General features: G+C 36.0%; 1 protein-coding gene across 1 annotated transcript; it reads left to right on the top strand.

The window, feature by feature from the left end:
* The first annotated feature begins 13,624 nt into the window (after positions 1 to 13,624).
* On the top strand, positions 13,625 to 19,140 carry SAP30 (Sin3A associated protein 30). The gene is made up of 4 exons (XM_028114214.2): positions 13,625 to 14,228; positions 15,842 to 15,967; positions 16,409 to 16,507; positions 18,804 to 19,140. Exons 1-4 carry the CDS (start codon positions 13,911 to 13,913, stop codon positions 18,924 to 18,926), a joined length of 666 nt encoding a protein of 221 aa, XP_027970015.1. The 5' UTR covers positions 13,625 to 13,910; the 3' UTR covers positions 18,927 to 19,140.
* The last annotated feature ends 4,110 nt before the right edge of the window (positions 19,141 to 23,250 follow it).

The raw sequence follows: 23,250 nt of genomic DNA, 5'->3' as shown, positions 1-23,250 counted from the left end.
CTGATAATCTTCCATGTAAAAGAGGGACATGTGATTGCAGCTTTCAGCATTATGATAAACTAGATAATCAGGTGTTTTTACATCTTGAGTAAATTAGTTCTTGAGTAAATTATTCTTTTTAATGCATTAGGTTGGCAAAAAATGAGGGAAATATCTAAGATATTCCCTCCCACCAGCAAAATAAGTGCCAGGGAGAGACACCAACCATGAGCTAAACTCAGAATTGCTGGCTTTAAGTGGTAAGTAAACCTGAGGACCAGGTTAGCCATGAGAACAAGCCCTAAGCAGTAGTTACAAGACAAGTAAGAAAGTGAAATGGAGATAATATTAGGTTGGGCCCTTTAAAGAAACTATAATGGTAGCACGTTAATAGCACACTTTGTCCCTTGGCAGAAACATATGAAAATCCTCACTTCAGAAAATACCCCAAATTAATCTTAACAGAAAAATCACAGATTGATCAAATAAATATAACTGCAAAATCAAAGATGATTTAAGCACATGAAGAAGAAAGTCACCACTGAACACCCAAGGAATTCAGATATTACAATCATTAGATTAAAGAATATAAAACTCTTTGTAAGAAAAAGGGTAAAATTATAAAGATGAGGAAGCAACAGGTGTCTATCATGGAATGATAAGAAAGATCTGAAAAATAACCAAATGGATCTTCCAAACATAACACAATTGTTGAAACCTTAATGAATGAGCTAAACAGATTAGATAGAGCTGAAAACAAAATTAACAAACTAGAAGATATTACTGAAATTACCTACAATGAAGCACAGAAGAATGAGATGAAAAATATAAATTATGAAACTGAGAAAGTTTGAAAATAGAACGGTGTTCATCAATATTCCAATATGGTTAGTCCCAGGGAAAAAAAAGAGTAGAGAAAAGCAAGGAATGGTATTATTTTAATTTAGTGACTGAATTTCTAAATACTAAATGACATGAACTCAAAATTAGGAAGTATAAGGTAACTCAAGTAGTTTAATAAAAAGATACTGCATAATATCAAAGATAAAATAATTCTGAAAGAAGCAAGAGAAGACAGCTTACCTACAAAGACTGATGGCAGTTCTCAGTAATAACAGTGGAAGTCAGAAGACAGTGAAATAATACCTGTCAAGTGCTGAGAGAATGACCATCATCCTAGAACTGTGCGTAACCAACAAAACTATTTTTCAAGATAGGGCAAATAAAAATATTTTAAGATTAAGGAAAATTGTAATATCAGTAGCCTAGCTCTAAAGGGACTTCTAAAGTATGTACTATAAGAAGGAAAATAATCCCAAAGATACAGTATGAATACAAGAAAGTATAATGAGCATTAAAAAAAAAAAAAGGTAAACAGAGTTGCCTGCTTCTCCCTCTCCCCTTGCTTCCCCCGCTCGTGCTCTCTCTCTCTGTAAAATAAATAGAATCTTAAAAAAAAAAAAAAAAGAAACAGCATGGCCGATCAACTTGAAAATTTATATGAAATGGACAAATTCTCTGAAAACACATCTTAACAAAGCTGACAGGTGAAGGAATAGACTATCTGAATGTTTATCTATTAAATAACCTTACTCCGTATTTAACCTTCCCATGAAGAAAACTCCAGGCACATATTGCTTCACCAGTAAAATCTATCAAGCATTTAGGAAGTTCACAAATTCTTTTAAAGAATACAAAAAGAGGAAACAATTTTGAACTTGTGAAGTAAACAAAACCTTGATAGCTAGGGTTGCCCAGTTGATCTGAATTTCAGATAAACAATGAATGATGTTTTAGTGTAAAATATTGCACAGGATATACACAAACTAAAAAATTATTATTTGAAATTAAAATTTAACTGAATGTCCCATATTTTATTTGCAAAATCTGGCAACTGTATTGGTAACAATACCTAATAAGGGCTTTCCAAGAAAAGTAAATTACAGGTCAGTATCTCATGAATATACAGACAGCAATCCTAAACAAAATGTTGATAAATTAAATCCAGCAACACAGAAAAAGGACAACGTCATGATCAATTTGGCATTCTTCTACAAATGCAAGATTAGTTTAACATCGAAAAAAAAAGTAAAAGAATTAGAAACAAATCTAACATGTAATGTATAAAGTAAAATTTTAAATATTGTTTAAAAAGCCAAATTGATTTTTAGATTCAAAGCAATGGCAATATAATTCCCAGCAGGGTTTCATGGTGAGGATTCCTAGCACTGTTTACTTGGTTCCCTCAAATTTCTAAAAGGATGATTTCAGAGATAAGATGATCCCAGAGTAGAGCTTAAAGGATGAATAGACTGGATAGTGTAAGAGAAAGGGATGGCAACTGCCAAAGAAGGATATAGGAGGTAAAAAGCACAGATGCTTTAAACAGTATGGTTTGTTCTGGGTGGCTGGCTAATATAGAAATGTAGTGTAGTGTGAAAAGTGGTATCAAAGAGGCTTCAGAGACAGGGGCCAATTTATAAAGGGTTCAGACTTTATCCTGTAGGTCATGGGAAATGATGGAGATGGGGAAAGTAGGGAAGAGTTTTATGCATGGGAAGTAATGGAAGGCAAAGAAGTGGATATAGTAAGTGTACATATGCCACCTTTTTAAGGAGTTTGACTATTAAGGAAATCAGAGTTTAGATAAATATCTAGAGGGCCTCCTAGAGTTAAGGGAGGGTATTGTCTTGTATGAGGTGTTTGTTTTAACATGGGAGAAACTTGCAGCTTGTAGAAAGAGACTGAAGATATAGGAAGGAGGGAAAGATAATTAATGGAACAAAAAACTTTGGGAGACAAGAGGTAATAAAATAAAACAAAATAAAACAAAGAAGACTTTGTGAGATTTGTTGAGAATGCAGATTGTTTTGTTGGTAGGCATAAGACAACTAGGGAATTTCTGACGGCATCAATTTTCTTTGTTAAATAGCAGGTTGGTCTTTGGGTTAAAACAAGAGGGCAGATGGCGGGATGGGAGGTCAGAAAAAGTACTGGCAATTCAATATTAACTAGGGGTGGTTAGAAGAAGGACCTGCAGTGAAGCACTCAGGAGGAAGGACTCAGCAGTCAACTAAGATTAGATGGAAATAGGGTTGATTTTTGCCAAGCAGGTGAGAAGGGAGGTTTGCAAGGGAATTCAAGATAATGAAAATGGCTAAAGTGACAGAACGTGAGGTAAGAATAGGAAAAAAACCTGAAGAATGTTACTTTCTCATTATGTCTGTATTCCGAAGTCACTGTTGCTAGGTATAGGAGTAACACTTTCTCTAGTTGTTCTGAATTGTATATTTTACATACTAACGGCAAAAACAGACGCAATTATTTTTTTTCCTTATCAGAACAGTATCAGTTTGCCCTCATTTTTTAAAACAGGAAAAGAGGCCTTTTTATGTACCAAATATATTATCTAAATTAAGGATAACAGGATTAAAATAAATGTAGCAAGAACTATTGGTATTACAAGCAGAAATTCACAGAAACACACAAATAGTCCACACATACACCCATCAGGGGCTTTTCTTTCTTTCTTTTTTTTTTTAAGATTTTATTTATTAGAGAGAGAGAGAGCACAAGCAGGGGAAGCAGGAGAGAGAGAAGCAGACTCCCCGCTGAGCAGGGAGCCCGATGCAAGGCTCAATCCCAGGACCCTGGGATCATGACCTGAGCCAAAGGCAGATGCTTCACGGACTGAGCCACCCAGGCACCCCAAGCGGGATTTTCTGTATAAACACAAAACATACCCCATCACTAGGCATGACTTACAAAATCCAATTATATGCTTTGTGGCCAAACTTCAAAAATTTCCTGCAAAGTTACGGAAGCAGTCCATATGAGATCATCCTCACTCTGACACCAACTTCATAGTTTATTTGACAGAGAGAGACACAGCGAAAGAGGGAACACAAGCAGGGGGAGTGGGAGAGGAAGAAGCAGGCTTCTGAGGGAGCCTGATGCGGGGCTCGATCCCAGGACCCTGGGATCATGACCTGAGCTGAAGGCAGACGTTTAACGGCTGAGCCACCCAGGCGCCCCCCAACTTCATAGTTTATAAAGGTTCCCAGGATCACCCTTAGATTTGATAATTTACTCAAAGGGCTTAGAGAACTCACTGAAAGCTGTTATACTCACAGTTAAGGTTACAGCAAAAGGATACAGATAAAATCAGCCAAGGGAATTGGTGCACAGGGCAGAGTCCAGGAAAGTTCCATACATGGAGCTTCCAGTTCTCCTGTTCTTGTCGAGTTGTGGACAGTGTTACCTTCCCAGAAATTATGTGCAACAATACAATGGAAACAATGCCAAACAGGGAAGGTTATCTGAGCCTTGGTTTCCAGAGTTTTTATTGGGGCTCAACTATGTAGATGTGGTTGACTGCCCTTGTAGCAGATTTAGTATTCAGCCCCTCTCGGTAGAGATGATTCCATGTGGCCCAAAGCCCCCATCATAAATCACACTGTTAGACTGTCCAGTGTGGCCCAAAGCCTCCAAGTAAATAAGGCCACTTTTTTTGGAGATCACCTCCTAGAACATGAGGGCAAAGACCAGACCTCTCTTCGGGTAAGGTTAATTCTTTACTGTGCATACCTAAAACATCAAAATAATCAATTCTCTGATTGCATTCTTATAAAAAGTAGATATTAATAACCTGTTTTCTGGCTCCCTGCTACCTGACTCATATTTATTGGGTTTTTGGTGATTTTTACTTCACAGGATGACTGCTTCAGTAAGTTTTTCAAATTCATGTTGGGATGTAGAGTTATGTTTCATTTATAACAATTTTCTGATAAATTTTCATCTTCTGTAGAAAAATTGTCTACTCTATTTCATAGCTTTCTCACTGTATTTTTGAGTGATGTCGTACATATGACTTTCATAATCCTCATATTTGAATGAGTTGAATTTTCCTGGACTATAACCAGGAGTAGAAAGAAAGGCCAGGGTAGCTTTACAGAATTCATCTCTCATGGGTTCTCTCCTGTTGCTATAGCAAAAGACTATTTCTTTAAAATATGGCAACTCTACGAAGCCACACTTACTCTGCTTCTCATTACCTAACCTAGTTCTAAAGAGATTCTACACACAGTCCTGGACTTCCTAATTTATTCACGGGCCACAGGGAGCCAAAATTTGCCTTCAAAGATATTATTGCTTTTAGAAAGTTACTTTACTGGTGCTTTCTAAGATCTGCTCTCTCTGATTAGTCACTTTCTATCCTTCTCTCTCTCCCTCGTCAGTGTTTGGACTCTATTCAATCTCAGTTCTTTCTCAAAATGTTCTCTTGATTTCCTATATGGGCTTCCTGCCCAGTGCTTCTGGTCTCAGTTGCCTATTGTAGCACTCACATGTGATTTTGGAGTTTGAGGGGTTTTTTTAGTTAGCTGTTTGCTGAAAATTGAGTTTCTTTGAATTTATTTCCATTCTCCTTTTTGCTCTGGATTTGTCAAAGGAGAATGAATGAAAAAGTTTAGGACTAAGCAGACCCTGGGTTCTTACAGAATGCTAATATACTTCATTTTCTCCCATGTTTTCAAAAGGTATGAAGAAATTTTCTGAAAGTACTATGATTATTGGCTTCAGATAATGAACAAAAATGTTACAGTTGTCAGTAGTCAAATTAGAGCCAATTATTTAGATGTTCGTATCTGCTATGATTATGTACAGAAATAAGGCAATAAAGTAGTTTTAATGAAAAAACATTTGAGGCATACAGTGTAGAAAAAAAAATTTAATGGAAGAAGCTCAGAGAGAAGCAGCACTTTATTCCAATATGCTAAAAAGCGAATTTTTAGTTAACTATTCCTCCTGAACCCATGCAACTAAAATATCGTATAGGAACATTTGAGAGGATTTTATTGGATTATGGATGAGGGGATATCCCAAGAATGCTTTTTTGATCCTGGGGATTTAAAGCTATGTTCAGTTTCTTTTTGATGGTTAATACCATTCCATCTTGGTAATCAGCCACAAATAGTTTTCTACCCAGAGCAAGCTCCAGCATTACCTGGAAACTACATTGCTTTTTGTGTGCTTCACATTCTGATGAGAAGAAAATCACAGTGGAAGAAGCAGAGATATGCTGACCAAAATGTTACACTCTAGACAATATCAGAATGTGAATATTATTTTAACATCAACAGTATTAGTTATAACAAGGCAACTTAACAAAGGAGGTGAGAGGAAAAACCGAGCATTTGGCAGTCACTTGGATCTAGGGCTGGAGTCCAATATGTAATAACCTCAGTGAAACACTCCCACTCTGTGACAGGACCCCAGGAAACACAGCCCAAAAGTGGGGATATGGACTAGAATCATTTGGTTGGCTCAGAAATCCTCAAGCATTGATTCAGGACTATTGGCACCCTTATTATGGACTTGAGAGAAGGAAATGAAACTCTTCTCTGGAGGAACCTAACAGTATCTAATGCTTCAAATTATTTCTATCATTAATTTTTTAAATAACATCAACAGCAAACAATCAAAGATAATAGGATGCAAGAAGAATTGAGTATGAGCCAACACCAGAGAAACAACAGACAAAAGACAAACATACTCTAAAAACCATTCTGTTTGCTATGGTCATGGAAGAAAAAGTCAAGCTTATAAATTTTGTCAAGGAACTAGAAACTAAAGAAAGTGACACATCTTAACCAAAGATAAATTATAAAATAAAGAGAATAACTAAAAGTATAAAAATGATGGATGACTCTTACAGCAGATTTGACATACCTAAAGAGAATGAGTAACTGGAAGGTATGCTAAAAGAAACAATTCCCAATGAGGGAAGGAAAAATAAAATTAAAAATATTGAAGATAGAGCAAGAGACATAGAGGATACAGTGGGGTGGCCTAATATATATTGCAGTTCCAGAAATCGAATGACAGCAGAAATTATATGTGAAGAGATAATGGCTGAGAATTTCTGAGAATTGATTAAAAATATTAATCTATAATTTGAGAAGCCCAATGAAGTACAACAGGATTTGTAAAAATAAAAGGCATATTATTGAAGTAAAACCATAGAAAATCAAAGAGAAAAACTTAAAAGAAGCTGGGGGGCGGTGTGGGGGAAGGACATGACCCTCAAAAGAACCTCACACTTTCTGGAAAGAAGGCAAAGTAAAGATTAATATTGGACTTTAAAAAGTAAGGATATATGTTGTACATTTTAGGATCAGAAAAACAGAAAAAGAGTTTATAATTTCCAAACTAATTTCAAGGAAACTGAACCATTTTAAAATACTACAAAAGAAAGCAAAAAAGTAAAATAAAGCAAACAGAGAGTAGGCACAACAAATAGAAAGCACAAAAGATGATGGATAACAGACTTAAACCCAAGTATATTAGTAATTCATGACTATAAATAGACTAAATGCCCTAGTTAAGACACAAAGATTATTAGACTAGGTTTTTTAGAAATGCAAAAGCCTGTGCTCTAAAGATACTTTTAAGTTATCAGGATACAGAAAGGCTGAAAATAAAAAGATGGAAAAATTTGGTTGATCCTTGAACAACATAGGTTTGAACTTACAGGTCTAATTATATGGGGATTTTTTACAGTACAGTGCTCTAAATGTATTTTCTCTTCCTTATAATTTTAATAACATTTTTTCTTTAGCTTACTCTATTGTAAGAATACCATATATAGCAGATAAAACATACAAAATATGCATTAATCGGCTGTTTATGTTATTGATAAGGCTTCTGGTCAACAGGCTATTGGTAAAGTTTTGGGGGAGTCAAAAGTTATACCAGGCTTTTTGACTGCATGGGGGGTATGGTACCCCTAAAGCCCACATTGTTCAAGGGCCAGCTGTGTATCATGCAAACACTAAATAAAAGGCAGGTGGTGTAACTATATTAATACCAGCCAGACAAAATAGAATTTAAGGCTAAAACCATTACAGACATACAGAAGGTCATTTCAGAATGCTGAAAAATTCAGTTCCAGGTTCATATAACAATTCTAAATTTGTGTCAACTAAATAATATGGTCTCAACATAAGTAAAGCAAAAATTGACAGAATGAAAAGGAGAAATAAACAAATTTATAAGGCTGTGTAGGATATTTTAACTTACTAATTTATAGAACAAGCAGACAAAAAGTCTAAGAATACATAAAAGTGAATAGCGCAATTAATAGGACCCAACAGACATAAATAGAATACTAACCTAATAGGAGAATACAAATTGTTTTTAAACACAAAATATGTTGATTAAAAAATCAACCATGTTAGGGGTGCCTGGGTAGCTCAGTCGGTTAAGCACTCGACTCAGGTCATGGTCTCAGGGTCATGAGATCAAGCCCCACCTCTGGCTCCATGCTTGGCAGTGAGTCCGCTTGAGATTCTCTTACCCTCTGCCCCTTTCCCAGCTCTCACGTGTGTTCTCCCTCTCTAAAATAAATAATAAATCTTAAAAAAAAAAATTATTCTTGGTTCAAAAGTAAACCTCAATAAATTTTAAAGGATTTAAATCATATATATTTCTGTAACAACAATGCAAATGTGTTAGAAATCAAAAAGGGTAACAGATCACCTTCATATATTTGAAAATTAAGACGTGTACATCTAAATAATTATGCATCAAAAATAATCCTGAGGGAATTTAGATAATATTTTGAGCTCAATGATAATAAGAATAACACATATTAAGACTCGTGGAGTGCAGGCAAAACACTTTTCATAGAGACATATATAGCTTCTAATTCACATATTTGTAAAGAATTTAGTAAAACAGCAAAATAAAAAAGAAGGAAATAATAAAGAAAATAGAAAAAATATAATAGAAACTATGAAAACTAAAATTTGTCCTTTAAAAGATCTAATGAAATTGATAAAACACTGTTGAGGTCTGACCCAAAAAAGAGAGAAGGTACAAATAACTGAAATTAAGAATGAAAGGAGAAACAGTAGTACAAATATTGCGTACATTAAAAACATAAGAGGATATTATGAGCAAGTAAACAGTATAAGAAACAAAAATATCTGTCATAAACACTATATATAGAGGTGAAACATACATAGTCTTTCTTTTGAGACTGGGAACAGGACAGTAAGCCTACTAACACCACTTCTTCTCCAATATTGGTCTGGAGTCCTAGCCATGTAGTAGAGTAAGAAAGAAAAGTAAAGGGCACCTCGGTGGCTCAGGCAGTTAAGTGGCTGCCTTTGGCTCAGGTCATGATCCCAGAGTCCTGGGATGGAGCCCCGCATTGGGCTCCCTGCTCAGCGTGGAGCCTGCTTCTCCCTCTCCCACTCCCCGTGCTTTTGTTCCCTCTCTCGCTGTCTCTCTCCCCCTGTCAAATAAATAAATAAAAAATCTTTAAAAAAAAAAAGAAAAGTAAATAAATTAGGAATGAAGGAACAAAATTCAATATTTGCCAATGATGTGACTGGGTGCCTTGACAATCCAAATGAATATAGAAATAATTACTGTGAGTAGAAAATTTTACGAATAGGGAAGTTTGTTGAATTTAAACATTATTTTGGGGAAAAAAACCAGCTTAATTTCTATATATTGGCAACAAAGAAAATGAAATATTAAAAAGATGCCATTTATAATAGTATCAGAAATATCAAGTACACATGAATAAGTCTAATTAAAGATATGCAAAACTTCTACAAAATGACAAAATTCTGTTAAGAGACATTACAGAAGATCTGAATGAATTAAAAATATATCATGTTCACGGATTAGAAGGCTCAGTATTGTAAAGATGTCTATTCTCTCCTAGGTTAATGTATGGATTCAATGCAATGTCAACCAAAAATCTCAAAAGGTTCTATTGTGGTTGTATTGTTTTTTTTGTTTTGTTTTTCTGGACTTGGGTAGCAGTTATATACATGTTTGTTTTTCCATAACTACTGAAACTGGACATTTATGTTTTATGCAGTTTTTGTATGCTTGCTTTATTTTAAACTAGGTAAAAGAAAGCATGGTGTAAAACAGTGTATAAAATAGAATTATTCACATATAGAGATGTATATACTGACATATACAATTTTTTTCTAACAGGAAATCCAAGAAATTATTAACATTCATTGCTTTTAGGGACAGGGATTTGAGAAGATGAAAGGAAACAGGCTTTTTTCATACTGAACCTTTTGTATTATTTGAATTTCCTAATCATGTTCATGTTAGGATTATGGGTCAATTTGTAAATTTTTATAAATTAAATAAAATTATTTAATTACTTATTTTAATGTAAAACCAGAAAGATTCAATCCTGTTAAAAGCTCCAGAGGGAAGGAAGTCAGGGAAAAATACTTTAAAGAATCATATTATAACCATTTCAGAAAGCAAATATTTTAATGATATCAACAACCTCCCTATAACTTAGGTTTCATAAATCTGCATTTCCATATTGTCTACTCTGAGGTAGGATTACCATGAAGCTAATGGATTTAAGCTTCAGAGTCCCTCACTTGGACAGGCCCTTTGAAACGCTTGTGCCTAATTTTGTATTTACAATTGTAAATACATTTTCTTAAAGAAGACTCCTCAAATTATGTAAGTTTGAAGCTCCCCAAAGCCTGATTCCAATGTAGGCTTGCGAATTATACTTAAAGGAAGGAATTCTTACCTGCCCTGAATATGAAGATTTGTAGAAATAATGAACTATGGTGGTTATGAAAATTTCTTTGAACAACAGATTCACTGAAGATACAGTTTAAATCAGGCATTGAGAATTTACAGTTCACCTACTCTAGGAATGCCTTCTACTTGCCAGAGGTGAATCATTGCCTCTTGTGCACTAAATCTGTACTTTTTCTCTAATTTTATTGAGGCACGTATTTTAGTCTGTTTGGCGGCTATAACAAACACCATAGACTGGGTGGCTTATAAACAAAAGAAATTTATTTCTTACAGTTCTAGTCGCTGGGAAGTTCAAGACCAAGGCGCTGGCAGGTTTGTATCTGGTGAGTCGGCCTTCTCGTTCATAAACTGCTGTCTTCTCACTTGTGTGCTCACATGGCAAAAGGAGTGAGGGAGCTCTCAGGAGCCTCTTTTAGGAAGGCACTAATCCCATTCAGGAGGGCTCCACCTCATGATTTAATCAATTCCCAAAGATGCTACCTCTGAATACCATTACACTGGGGATTAGGTTTCAACATATGAATTTTGGGAGGACACAACATTCAGTCTTTGGCAGCCTGTATAGTGTGCTTGTTAAGCTGCTCTACTATAAAGTGAGCTACAAAATGGCTAGGACCCTGTTTCAATTATTTTTATATCCCAGGGCCTAGGAAAGATCCTAGTATGCAATAAACGTTTAATATGATGTTTTAAAAATACCGTATTGTGTGTAAAGGAAGCCTAGCCACAAGTCATCAGTTTCCTAAAATTCATATGAAACGGATACATTGCTAAACTATACACATATACATGAAGTAATTTGGTCACATTTTGCATAAGATAGATTATAAACTTTTAAGGCCAAGGACCAAACAATATTATGAATCATTTTAAAAACAAATAAAAGTACAAAAAATGTGAAAATCCAACATCCTAACACTACATTTGATTCAGATTTTTTTAATAAAAACCTACAAACATAACAGACTCCACCTTTAAACCATTCCCTGATACTATCCCTTCGCCTCTCTCCTGAGATATGAACCCCACCCTGAAGTTGGAGTGTATCCATCCCGTCCATATGTTCTCATTTTTAACCACTTAAGAAAATATATACACAAACAATAGATACTAGTAGTCTATGTTTAATAGATTAAGCCAGCATTATCTAATACAAATACATGAGCCACATGTTTAAACATTTAAACGTCCTCGTAGCCACATTTAAGACAATAGACAGGTAAATATTATTTTAATGTTATATTTCATTTAAGCCAGTATGCTCAAAATATTATCATTTCAACATGTAATCAATATAAAAATTATTAATGAGCCATTCAATATACTTTATAAAAGTTTTCTGATACTAAGTCTTTGAAATCCTGCTAGTTCATACTTACAGCACATCTCAACTTGGATTCTAAATTTAGATTTCACAAAATTTAAATTGAAAAAATATATTCATATATCCAAGTTGTTCCAAACACACTTAAAGGTTTTCCAATAACTGAAATCCGTTTTTAAAATTTAAATTAGTTAAAATTAAATGAACAATTTGGTTTTTCAGAAATAACCCCATTTCAAGTGTTCAATAGGCACATATGGCTATCAGACACCAGCTGCACTGCAGAGTGCAGCTTTAAAAAGTAACACAAAATACTTACCATTCAGCATCTTTCTTTCGCCCATTCAATTTGGGTAATATTTTAATGTTTCTTTTTTTTTCCTTTGACCTATCCTAGAACGGAAAAGCACAGATGGAATGGAGGGCTTTGAATTTCAGGGCAGATGACATTTACTTTTTTTTTTTTAATCATCTATCACTAAATTCACTCAGCAAGTCTAAAAGAACTTTCAAAAGAACCTGCTTCGTATTTTTATTTAAACAATGGGATTGCTAAACAGGATACATCTGATAAAAACAGTGACACGCTGCAACTAGGAAAGGTGCAGCTTTCGTATTAGCCGCTCCCATTCTTCTACCCCGCCCTCCACAAGCACGCGCCCACAGGCACGCACGCACACACTCGTACAAACACACACGCACTCTACACGCACAAGCACACAGGCGCTGGCAGGCACCCAAGAAAATGCAGTTCTTTCTCGCTTCTCATTCCGTAGAGAGAACGCCCGGAAGTTTCTGAGGATCACTCACGCTAACTTGGTATTGGTGGGGTGGGGGGGGGGTTCCACGTCCCCTTTTATAGGATACTGGACTCCGCCCCTTTCCAGGTCCATTAGTGGAGAAATTGTAAAGGTTGGAGGTGGAGGCGGAACAAAGCCCTGTTATAACCAGTCAGCAGCTCCACCTCAGGAAGCGGCCAACTTTGTGCACCCAGGAATGAAACCTGATCCTTGCAGAAACATGCAAGGATTTAAAAACGGCCTTAAACTGAGGCACTTGGGAAGAGGCCCTGTCACGGTCAAGGTCGGGATGGGCGTTTTTGCCTAAGCAGGGGCCCCTAAACAAGTCAATGAATGGAACGGTTTTCCAGCCGCCTTGTTAGCAGCAGGATCTGCAGGACCTCCAGGGCCTGAAGAGCGCCAGCTTCACTGAGTTCTCCTCGGTTTGGGTTTCCCACAAAAGCATGGCCACACCAAAAATTCTTTTTCCACAGATAGGAAAACGGCCCTGAAACTTTTTTACTCCATACCTTCACTCCCTTCCCCTCCTAGCCCCCGCCCCCTGCATTTTGCGCTTCGCCTCAGGAGCTGAGTGACCTCTTCGTCTGGAATGCTCACTCTGCAAAATTCCGGTAGCCAAACAAACCAACTTCCCGGGAGAGACAAGAAGCGAGAAAACATCACAACCCCCAAACACACGCCCCTGTTTTCCCCGTACTTAAAAAAAAAAAAAGAAGAAGAAAGAAAGAAAGAAAAAAAAAGCCCTGCCCGTGGCCACGCGATGCATGCTAGGATAAGTAGTTCCCCCAATCCCCAAGGCGCCGAGTCAGGGAGGAACTCAAGTTGATTTCCCCCGCAGAGAACTACAATTCCCGTGGTGCCCCGCCACAGAGTGGAAGGGGCGGGACAGGAGAGAGCGCGTCGCGCTTGCGCAGGTCGAGGGGCCGGAGGGAGGCGGAGGCGCCGGGGGCCAACTGCTGAAGCGTCTCCATGTGACAGTGAGCGGGGTCGTAACTCCTGGCGCCGCCCGACTCTGGTTCTTGAACCAAAGCACTTGTCCCGGCGCCAGCAGGCAACAACAGGCTAGGACGTTTGGTGTCTGGCCGTGCCGCCGGAGGGATTGCCTCGGCGGGGTCAGGTGCCTGAGGGACCCTGCAGAGACCCCGGAGTCTCCCGAGAGAGGCGGAGCGGGGATTTCTGTCAGCACCGGCATCCCAGAGCGCGGAGACATGAACGGCTTCACGCCTGAGGAGATGAGCCGCGGTGGGGACGCGGCCGCCGCAGTGGCCGCCGTGGTCGCTGCCGCCGCGGCTGCCGCCGCTTCGGCGGGGAACGGGGCAGGGGCCGGCGCCGGGGCTGAGGTGCCCGGGGCCGGGGCCGTCTCTGCAGCCGGGCCCCCGGGAGCGGCCGGGCCCGGCCCCGGACAGCTCTGCTGTCTGCGGGAGGACGGTGAGCGGTGTGGCCGGGCGGCTGGCAACGCCAGCTTCAGCAAGAGGATCCAAAAGAGCATCTCCCAGAAGAAGGTGAAAATCGAGCTGGATAAGAGCGTAAGTGACGGCGGGATGGCCCTGCCCTGCCCACCCCCTTGGGGCTCCTGGAGAGGTGCCTACAGGGATTGTTGGGCGGAGGGTTCAGGGGTCCCCCTAGACCTGGCTGCAGTGCGAACCCGTTGTGTGGTCTCTGGTAGGAGACAGACAACAAAGTCGCTGCAACTCCGACTGCCACCCCCTACAGACACATACTTGCACGCCGCGGTTCCGCTCCTCCCCCACGCCTCCTCTTCCCCCCCCCACCCCCACGCTCCCTGAGTCCGTTCTGCTCACTGTCTAACCCCTTCCTCCTTCACCGACATCGGGAAACGAAACAAAGGGGACCGCCGCTCAGAGGGCCCGGAGTAGTTTTCTTGTAGCCCGGCAGCTCCTTCTGGAATGGAGATGCCTTCTTTGTTTTGCTGCCCTAGCTGGCGTGTGGCCCCAGGGAGTAACTCGTCTTCGTGTAGGCAAAAGTGGAGTCTTTGCAAAGACCAAGGACCTGATACTGCAGTAAAGAAAGACCCCTTTCCTCGTTCGTCCGAGTATGGAGTGAGGGGAAGCGAGCTCACCCCGCGCCTTGCTGGGAGCGGGGATTGTGAACGATGTCAGCATCTAGCGCAGCTGCTCGCAACGTGGGGAGCACGTAGCCTCTGCGGTTTTGCCATCCCTTTGGCAGCCATCGGGATTTCTTTTTCAGTCCTTTTACACGTCTCGCTTTTTTTGACCATCTATGAGGTTTTTAGAAAGAACCATTGCCACTTTTCGGAGCTCTGGCTGGCGGTAAATGAGTAACAAGATGCCAGAACCTAGCACATGTCCTGCATAATTTTAACTTGGATTTAGTTTAGAAGTTAATTTAAAAGCCTTAATCTTTAATCGTTTGGTTTTTTTAAAGGAGTTTAACTGTTAATATATGCAGCCCAATATTTCAGATGTTACCGTACAGCTCTCAAGACTACATTTAATTGAAGCTTTTGCCGAGTTTGTGATACTTTATGCCTGTTAAGGGCATACTTGTCATACTTTGTGCCTGTTAACTAGTTCGTGTTCTTATGAGCAGGCACGCTCATAAGAAACTTTTCAAGTAAACTTGAATAATTTCACATTGCTTTGGTTGGAAAACGCAGTACAAATAAATACATTAAATACTCGGAAGTTTATAATTCAAATTTAAATATAAGCATATGAAATCAGCTCATTTGTAAAAGGGAATAGTTTTGTATCTGGATTATAAAAAGAATAGGAAGCATAATACATCATGCTACTAAAATATGCTCTTTAAGTAGAGAAAATATTACCAAATAGCAAAGTTGTGGGCAACATATCTTTCCCCTTGTTAAAAAACAGCACGACCTAACAAATCTAGTTCACCCTCACTGCAATTTAATGACAAAATCCAGAGTTGGAATTTCGCATTCTGCTTCTCTGCCTCCCTTCCTCCCGTTCACCCCACCCCACTCCCCAATCTAACAATACAGGATTTAAGCATAGAAGCATGCTGTTGTCTTAACAATGGCCTGTTTTGACTGTTGTTTTTATTTTTAATAATTCACTGTGCTCTATGTATTTTACTAATACATGGACACATTACATAATCATAAGTAGTCTGTGAAACTTTTCTGTTTCAGGCAAGGCATCTTTACATTTGTGATTATCATAAAAACTTAATTCAGAGTGTTCGAAACAGAAGAAAGAGAAAAGGGAGTGATGATGATGGAGGAGATTCACCTGTTCAAGATATTGATACTCCAGAGGTAAAGTTTCTGTATGTTAAATGTAAATCCTAAGTATTTCATTCTGAAACTTATATTAAAAAAAGAACAAATTTTAAAAATGCTTAAAGCGAAAAATCTGAAAATGAAAGCAAAATTAAATATAGCCAGTTAACAAGCAGTTGTAGTTTGACTTACGTTTTCAGTTGACAATGCTTATAGCTCTATTGCCTTCTGACTTCTTTTTTGCTCCCAATTTTCAATATTTATATTCAGAAGATTAAAGTGTACAATATATTTATAGTTTTGATTATATAAAAGGAATAATGGAATGGAATTAAATAATATAATTTTTGTTATTTCATAATGGAATTACAGAATTACATTTTTATTGTGCCAAAATTGAAATGTTATTGTACGTATCAAAGATAACTATTTTAAAAAAATGCATGAACTAATCCTTACATGTTTATTTTTTTCTAGGTTGATTTATACCAATTACAAGTCAATACACTTCGGAGATACAAAAGACACTTCAAACTATCAACCAGACCAGGACTTAATAAAGCACAACTTGTTGAGGTATTTATGAGTTTTAAACTATTTATACTTTAAATGAGCCTGTTTATACAAAAAAGAGTCATTAAAGGCTAAGGAAATTGTTAACGTAGTGTATATAACAATACATTTTAGTTAGAAAGATCAGTTAATAAAAAATCTATTGCGGAAGAATCTAGTTTCCTAGAAATGTTTGTCTGCCTCTTAAATTCCTTTATAATACAACCACTCTGGATTGTATGTAATTTTCTAAGCATTTTTTAATACTGGCTTTCAGAAATACTGGGTGATAATTTTTAAATTCTCATTCTGGAAATCTGTTGGTTTTAAAATTCCACTTAGTAAACATTTATTGAACACCTAATGGAGGCATAATAAAAGAAATTGATAAGCTTTGTTGTCTTTATTAGAATTTTTTTTTAAGTTTTTGATGGATTAGGTCTACTGATTAGACCGTAAATAGTATTCCTATAACTTGTTGATTTAACTATTTCAGAATTTGTCCTTGTTGATGTTTGTTTTGAGGCATCTGTGCTTTCTTCACATCTGGAAGATGCAAAGACTTTTATCCAAGGCTTTACTTAGTTTGCTTTGATATAGAACTTCTAGTCTTTTCATAAATTTTGGAATATGTGTGTTCTCAGGAATTAATAGAACCAAGAAATATGTGAATCCTATTAAGGTGTTTATAGACTTGTATATTTATATTTTAATCATTTTAAGTAAAAATACTTAATCTATTAGAATAGAAATTAAATATATAAATCAGTTTTCTCCATATTTTTCAGCTTGGGTTTAATAATGCAACGTTTTCTAAAACGTGCATATTGAATATGGTAAAAGATACAGAAGGTACAATTCTTTGGCAGAATGCTATTTTAACATTGTTAAGATCTAATATATTGACTTTTTAGCCAGAATTTCTTCTTTCCTTCTTGCCTAAGCAACAAAAATTAAGTTTTTCTTTATATTTGATTTAAAAGATCCAGTCCTTTTTAGGTTGTATAGTATATTGATATAACATAAACATAGATACTATCTACCATGATGAAACTGTATCCATATATACAGATACTAATCAAGTGGAAGGTACTTTTGTTTTGGGACAAATGAGAACCAAAGAACTGATTATTATAAATGTTACATATAACGTACAGTTGTCCCTTGAACGACAAGGGGTTAGGAGCATAGTAAAAAATAACTTTTGATTCCCCAAAAACTTTACTAATAGCCTACTGTTGACTGGAAGCCTTCCTGATAATATAGTCAACATATTTTCTATGTCATATGTATTTTATATATTTTTACTGTATTCTCAATAAAGTAAGCTAAAGGAAAAAAATGTTAAAATCATGTGAAAGAGAAAATACATTTACAGTACTGTACTGTATTTACTGAAAAAAAAAAAAAAGTGTGTAAGTGGACCTTCACAATTAAAACCTGTGTTGTACAAGGGTCAGAAGTATGTACTTTTTAAGTGTACCTGAAATATTTGATAATCTGATATTTAAAAAGTTATATTATTTCTAAAGCTACTTTCTTCTTTAGAAATGAGAAAAAATCCAAATGGCCATGAAAATTATAGTTTACTTAGTCATGAGTGATTCCAGAGTTTAGGTGACTGTCCTCTTTAAATCTCTTAATTATTGTCTGAATGACATTTTAGGAAGTTTTATCTTCCACATTCTAGATATGCATATGAACACCCCAGTTTAGTCTGTTGTATTCCTCTTGGTTGTTATAGTGCACAGGTTGGATTAGCAGAATGAAAGGCCAGAAAGCAAATAAATATTCTTCAGTGAACATCTCTCTTTCCCTTCTCATTTTCCATCCATAATCTTTATTCAGAAAAACTTTCAAGGAACCTTTTAACAAAGAGTACTGCCAATGAATGAATAAGTTAAAGCAAATATATTTGTAAGATAGTTTATCATTTGTATAGAACCAAAATTTTTTCAACTTATATATTTATCCTTTTTCTGTGTGAGTAGGGTCTCCATTCTGTTATATTTCATTGGTACTTAAAGTTTAAAAATACTTACCTCCTGATGTAAATTCTAGTTATAAAATTTAAAAGGTAATAATATTCTAATTAAAAATGTGTGTTTAACTGAGTGGGTTGGTGAAATCACACTATCTCTTCTTCATAACATTTTATTCTTACATGCTTTTCATCTTGTTGGTATTTTGTTAAATAGTTTATTTTTAAAAGGAAATAGCTCTTATCACATAGCCTTTTTTCTTTAGATGAATGTGTTTTTTTACCTAGTATGACATCTGTCAATATCTATAATTTAATTTCAATTTTTTTTTTTAATAGATAGTTGGTTGCCACTTTAGGTCTATTCCAGTGAATGAAAAGGACACCTTAACATATTTCATCTACTCAGTGAAGAATGACAAGAACAAATCAGATCTCAAGGTTGATAGTAGTGTTCACTAGAAGAGATGGAATTGAGACTGAGACTTGGATGTTCTGATGTTAAGACTGTTTACTGTTTTTTCACATGTAGAAATGTTCCTTGTGTATTTTTTTACAGAGGATTTTCTCTGGTTTTATTTTCTTTGTTTCTGACTCTTAATAAATTAGTTGGAAACTCGTGTAAAATGAGCTTTCCTAGATTGAAAAATATTTTAAATAAAGGTGATTACTATTATAGTTGCTTCAGTGTATTTATTTTGTGAAATTTGATTTTTATGTTAAACTCACAAGGTACTAGTTTTAATTGAGAGTTTAAAGATCATTTTGTTACCACCTTTTTTTTTTTTTTTTTTAATTCCAAGAAATTAAGAAGTAACAAAGAGCACATTTGCTTTCTCTGGGACAATCTGATTTGGAATTAAAGATATCCTAATGCTATAAAGTACTTTTTGGTGCTAATGGGTTTGAAAAATAGACTTCCTTTGGGGTGCAACTTCTTTTTTATTTCCTTTTTATTATTATTATTATTACTTGAAAAAGTATTAGGAAGAACAAAGAGTTTAATTTATATGCCTACCTCCTTCCAAAGAAGACTTAATGTGCCAGCAAAAGTAAACACAGTGCTGAAAGTTGAAATAACATAGAATTAGTTTTGTTTCTTTAAATTTTCGTAGGGAAAAGGTGTTTATATGGCATGAACATAGAAAGAAGTTCTGCAGTGCCCTTTAATTTTCAGTCATGTCCTGTACTGTTTACATTGCAAATTAAAACTAGTAAGTTGGAGAGATCTAGAAATCCAACAAGATCTTTAAATTTTGGTCCATACATAGCTCTGACTTGATTTATATTCTGCTTTCTTTTACATTTTATTCTCTATCAGTTTTCTGTTAAAGGTCTCATAGTTGCCAATCAAATTTATACCTTATGACATCAAAACAAAACAACAGCTTCAGTTAATGTCCTTGATTAGGGTGCAGATTTTAGGCTGAAAATGGATCAGAACATTAATGTAGCTCAAGGTTTCTCTCCAAGGTTGACATTTGAGCCTGATAATTCTTTACCATGGGAGGCTATCGCGTGTGTTTGTAGTTTTAGCAGCATCACTACAGTCAACACTAGTGCCAGTGACACTCTGAAGGTGTGACAAAACTATCGCTAAATGTTGCCAAACGCCCTGGGAAGCAAAATCAGCCATGGTGAAGAACTACTGATTTAGCTACATGTAAAGTAATGGTTCATTAGAAAGTCAGTCTGTGTATTTTTAAGTATTCTGAGTGTATTGACATCTAGAAAATACAGTGAAAAATAAAGCACTGGTCTTTGTTCTTACTATACCATTTAAAGATTTATAGTTGACCCTTAACCAATGCAGGGGTTGGAGCAACCAACCATTTCCAACCAGTTGGAAATCCATATACAACTTTTGACTCTCCCAAAACTTAACTACTAATAGCCTACTGTTGGCCGGAAGCCTCTCCAATAACAGTCAATTAATAAACATTTTGCATGTTACATGCGTTACATACTGTATTCTTAAAGTAAGCTAGAGAAAAATGTTTTTGAAATCATAAGGAAGAGAAAGTACATTTGCAGTAATGCACACTGTAAAGAATCTGCATATACATGGATTTGAACAGTTCAAACCCATGTTCAAAGGTCAACTGTACTTTTATGGTGAGCAGAGACTCTGATAATTGGTATTATAAAATCCTCTCATTTTTGGCATTCCAGAAATCTCTCTGTGAGAAATTTTTTCTTAAACGTCTGAAAGTGAGCCACATAACTACAAGATGTGGCGGTGGTTTATTTGAAGAAAATATTACCTCTACATATTTTTATCTAAATCTATAATCTGTAAAAAGTTAATTTTTTAATAAAACTTAACTATAGGCTTACTTTTCCCTATAAAAACACTCTGTTCTTGTGAAAGAAGTTGGAAACCATTTGCTTACATTAAATTATCTGTTTATGGATATAACCTTTGACTAACTTAATTTCGTAGTTAATTATTTGCATAAAATGTAGTTGGATAAAAGTGAAAATAAGAGTTCTGGGTGTTAGTTATCCAATGAAATTAAATCCTTGTTGAGCAATTTAAAACATGAAAAACTGAGAGAACTTCCATCAAAGCTCAGAAACTCAAGATGCTGCAATGTAAAAGAATCCAAAATTGACTGTGAAGTAGAAGGAAGAAAACATAATGAAATAAGCCCTGATGGTTTCCTTGTCAATGAGTTAAATAAATCTTTGCCATATGCTCGCTAAAAAAAAGAAAAAGAAGTCAGTTATTTGGTAGAACTACCTTTTATTGAACATTTAAGAAAAGGCTAGAAATACCTGAAATATAGATCTTTACAAAAACAAGCTCTATATTATTTCTACATAAGATTTTTTTTTTAAGATTTTATTTGAGAGAGAGCATGAGTGGGGGGAGGGGCAGTCTCCCCTTAAGCAGGAAGCCCGATAATGGGCTCTATCCCAGGACCCTAGGATCATGACCTGAGCCAAAGGCAGACACTTAGCAAACTGAGCCACCCAGGAGCCCCTACATAAAGTTTTTTTTTTTTAATTGAGCCAAAATGTATATGGTAGTATTATTTTAATACTACCATATACATGGTATTATTTATAATACCATTTTAAACTGCATAATTTGTTGGTATTTAGTGTATTCACAATGTTGTACCACCACCAACTCTAATTTCAACATTTTTCATTACCCCATAAAAACACCCATAAGTACTCACTCCCAATTCCTCCTCTTCGTCCCCTGATACCTCTAATCTGCTTTCTGTCTCAATGAATTTGCCTATTTTGGATATATCCTATAAAGGAAATCATATATGTTCTTTTGTGTCTGGGTTTCATTTCACATAGCATATGTGTTCAAGGTTTATCCAAGTTGCTGCATATTTATCAGTACTTTGTTCCTTTTAATGGCTGAACAATATTCCATTATGATATATATATATATCATAGCTAATATATGTGAGAGATATATATATATATATCACAAATTGTTTATTCATCCATAGATGGACATTTTGGTTCCTACCTTTGACAATTAATAATGCTGACTTGAACATTTGTGTGCAAGTTTCTATGTGGACATGTTTTCATTTCTTTTGGGTATATATGTAGGAGTAGAATTGTTGAATCACATGGTATTCTATATTTAACTTTTTGAAGAACCTCCAGATTTCCATAGCGGCTGTACCATTTCCATTCCCACCAGCAGTGTACAAGAGTTTCTATTTCTCCAAATCGCCAATACTCGTATTTCCTTTTTTTTTTTTAATTAAAGCTTTCCTACTGGGTGTGAAGTGGTATCTCATTGTAGTTTTGATTTGTATTTCCTTACTGACCGATGATTGTATATCTTTTCACGTGCTTTTGCTGACTTGTATGTCTTCTTTAGAGAATATTTATTTAAATCCTTTGCTTATTTTTCAATTGGATTGCTTATCTTCTTGTTGCAGGAGTTTTTTATTCTGGATATGGATATTAAGTCCATATTCAATATATTTTCTCTCATTCTGTGAATTGCCTTTTCATATTCTTGATAATGTTCTTTGATGCACAAAAGTTTTTAGTTTTTATATAATCCAGTTTATTTTTTCTTTTGTTACTCATATTTTTGGTGTCAGATCTAAGAATTCTTTGCCAAATCTGAGGTTATGAAGATTAACCCCTATTTTTCTAGGTTATATATATATATATATATATATATATATATATATATAATAACTTTAGCATTTAAATTCAGGTCATTGGCCCATTTTGTTCATTACTGGTGTACAGAAACACAACCAATTTTTGTATGTTGATTCCCTACAACTGTGCCGAATTTTTTATTACCTTTAGTGGTATTTATGTATATTCTATGAGATTTTTAATATGCTGTTGGCTTGATATATTAATATTTTTTGAAGATTTTTGCATCTATATTCATAAGGTATATTGGTCTAGAGTTTTCTTGTACTGTCCATGTCTGACTTTTGTATCAGGATAATGCTGATATAGGTTTTTATTTGTAAAATTCTTAGAATATAGGGGCTATATATATGCTACATATTTCTCTCCAGATACACCACTCTGCAAAGATGAGCCCATTATGGTGATAGCACTCTATAGAAGTATATTGGGGAAGATGGGCTCAGGCACTCTATAGAAGTAAATTGGGGAAGTTAAATCAGTCTCAATTTACTATAATTTTCTTTCTTTTTTTTTTAAAGATTTTATTTGAGAGAGAGAGAGTGGGAGTAGGGGAAAAACAGGGAGGGGAGAGAAGGAGGGGGAAAGAATCTCAAACAGACTCCACACTGAGTGTGGAGTCCAATGCGGG

This window comes from Eumetopias jubatus, unplaced genomic scaffold, assembly GCF_037043125.1.
Source record: "Eumetopias jubatus isolate StellerSeaLion01/CBP00866 unplaced genomic scaffold, mEumJub1_p1.0 scaffold_2, whole genome shotgun sequence".
NCBI lineage: Eukaryota > Metazoa > Chordata > Mammalia > Carnivora > Otariidae > Eumetopias > Eumetopias jubatus.
This window is presented reverse-complemented; position numbering and strand designations above follow the sequence as displayed.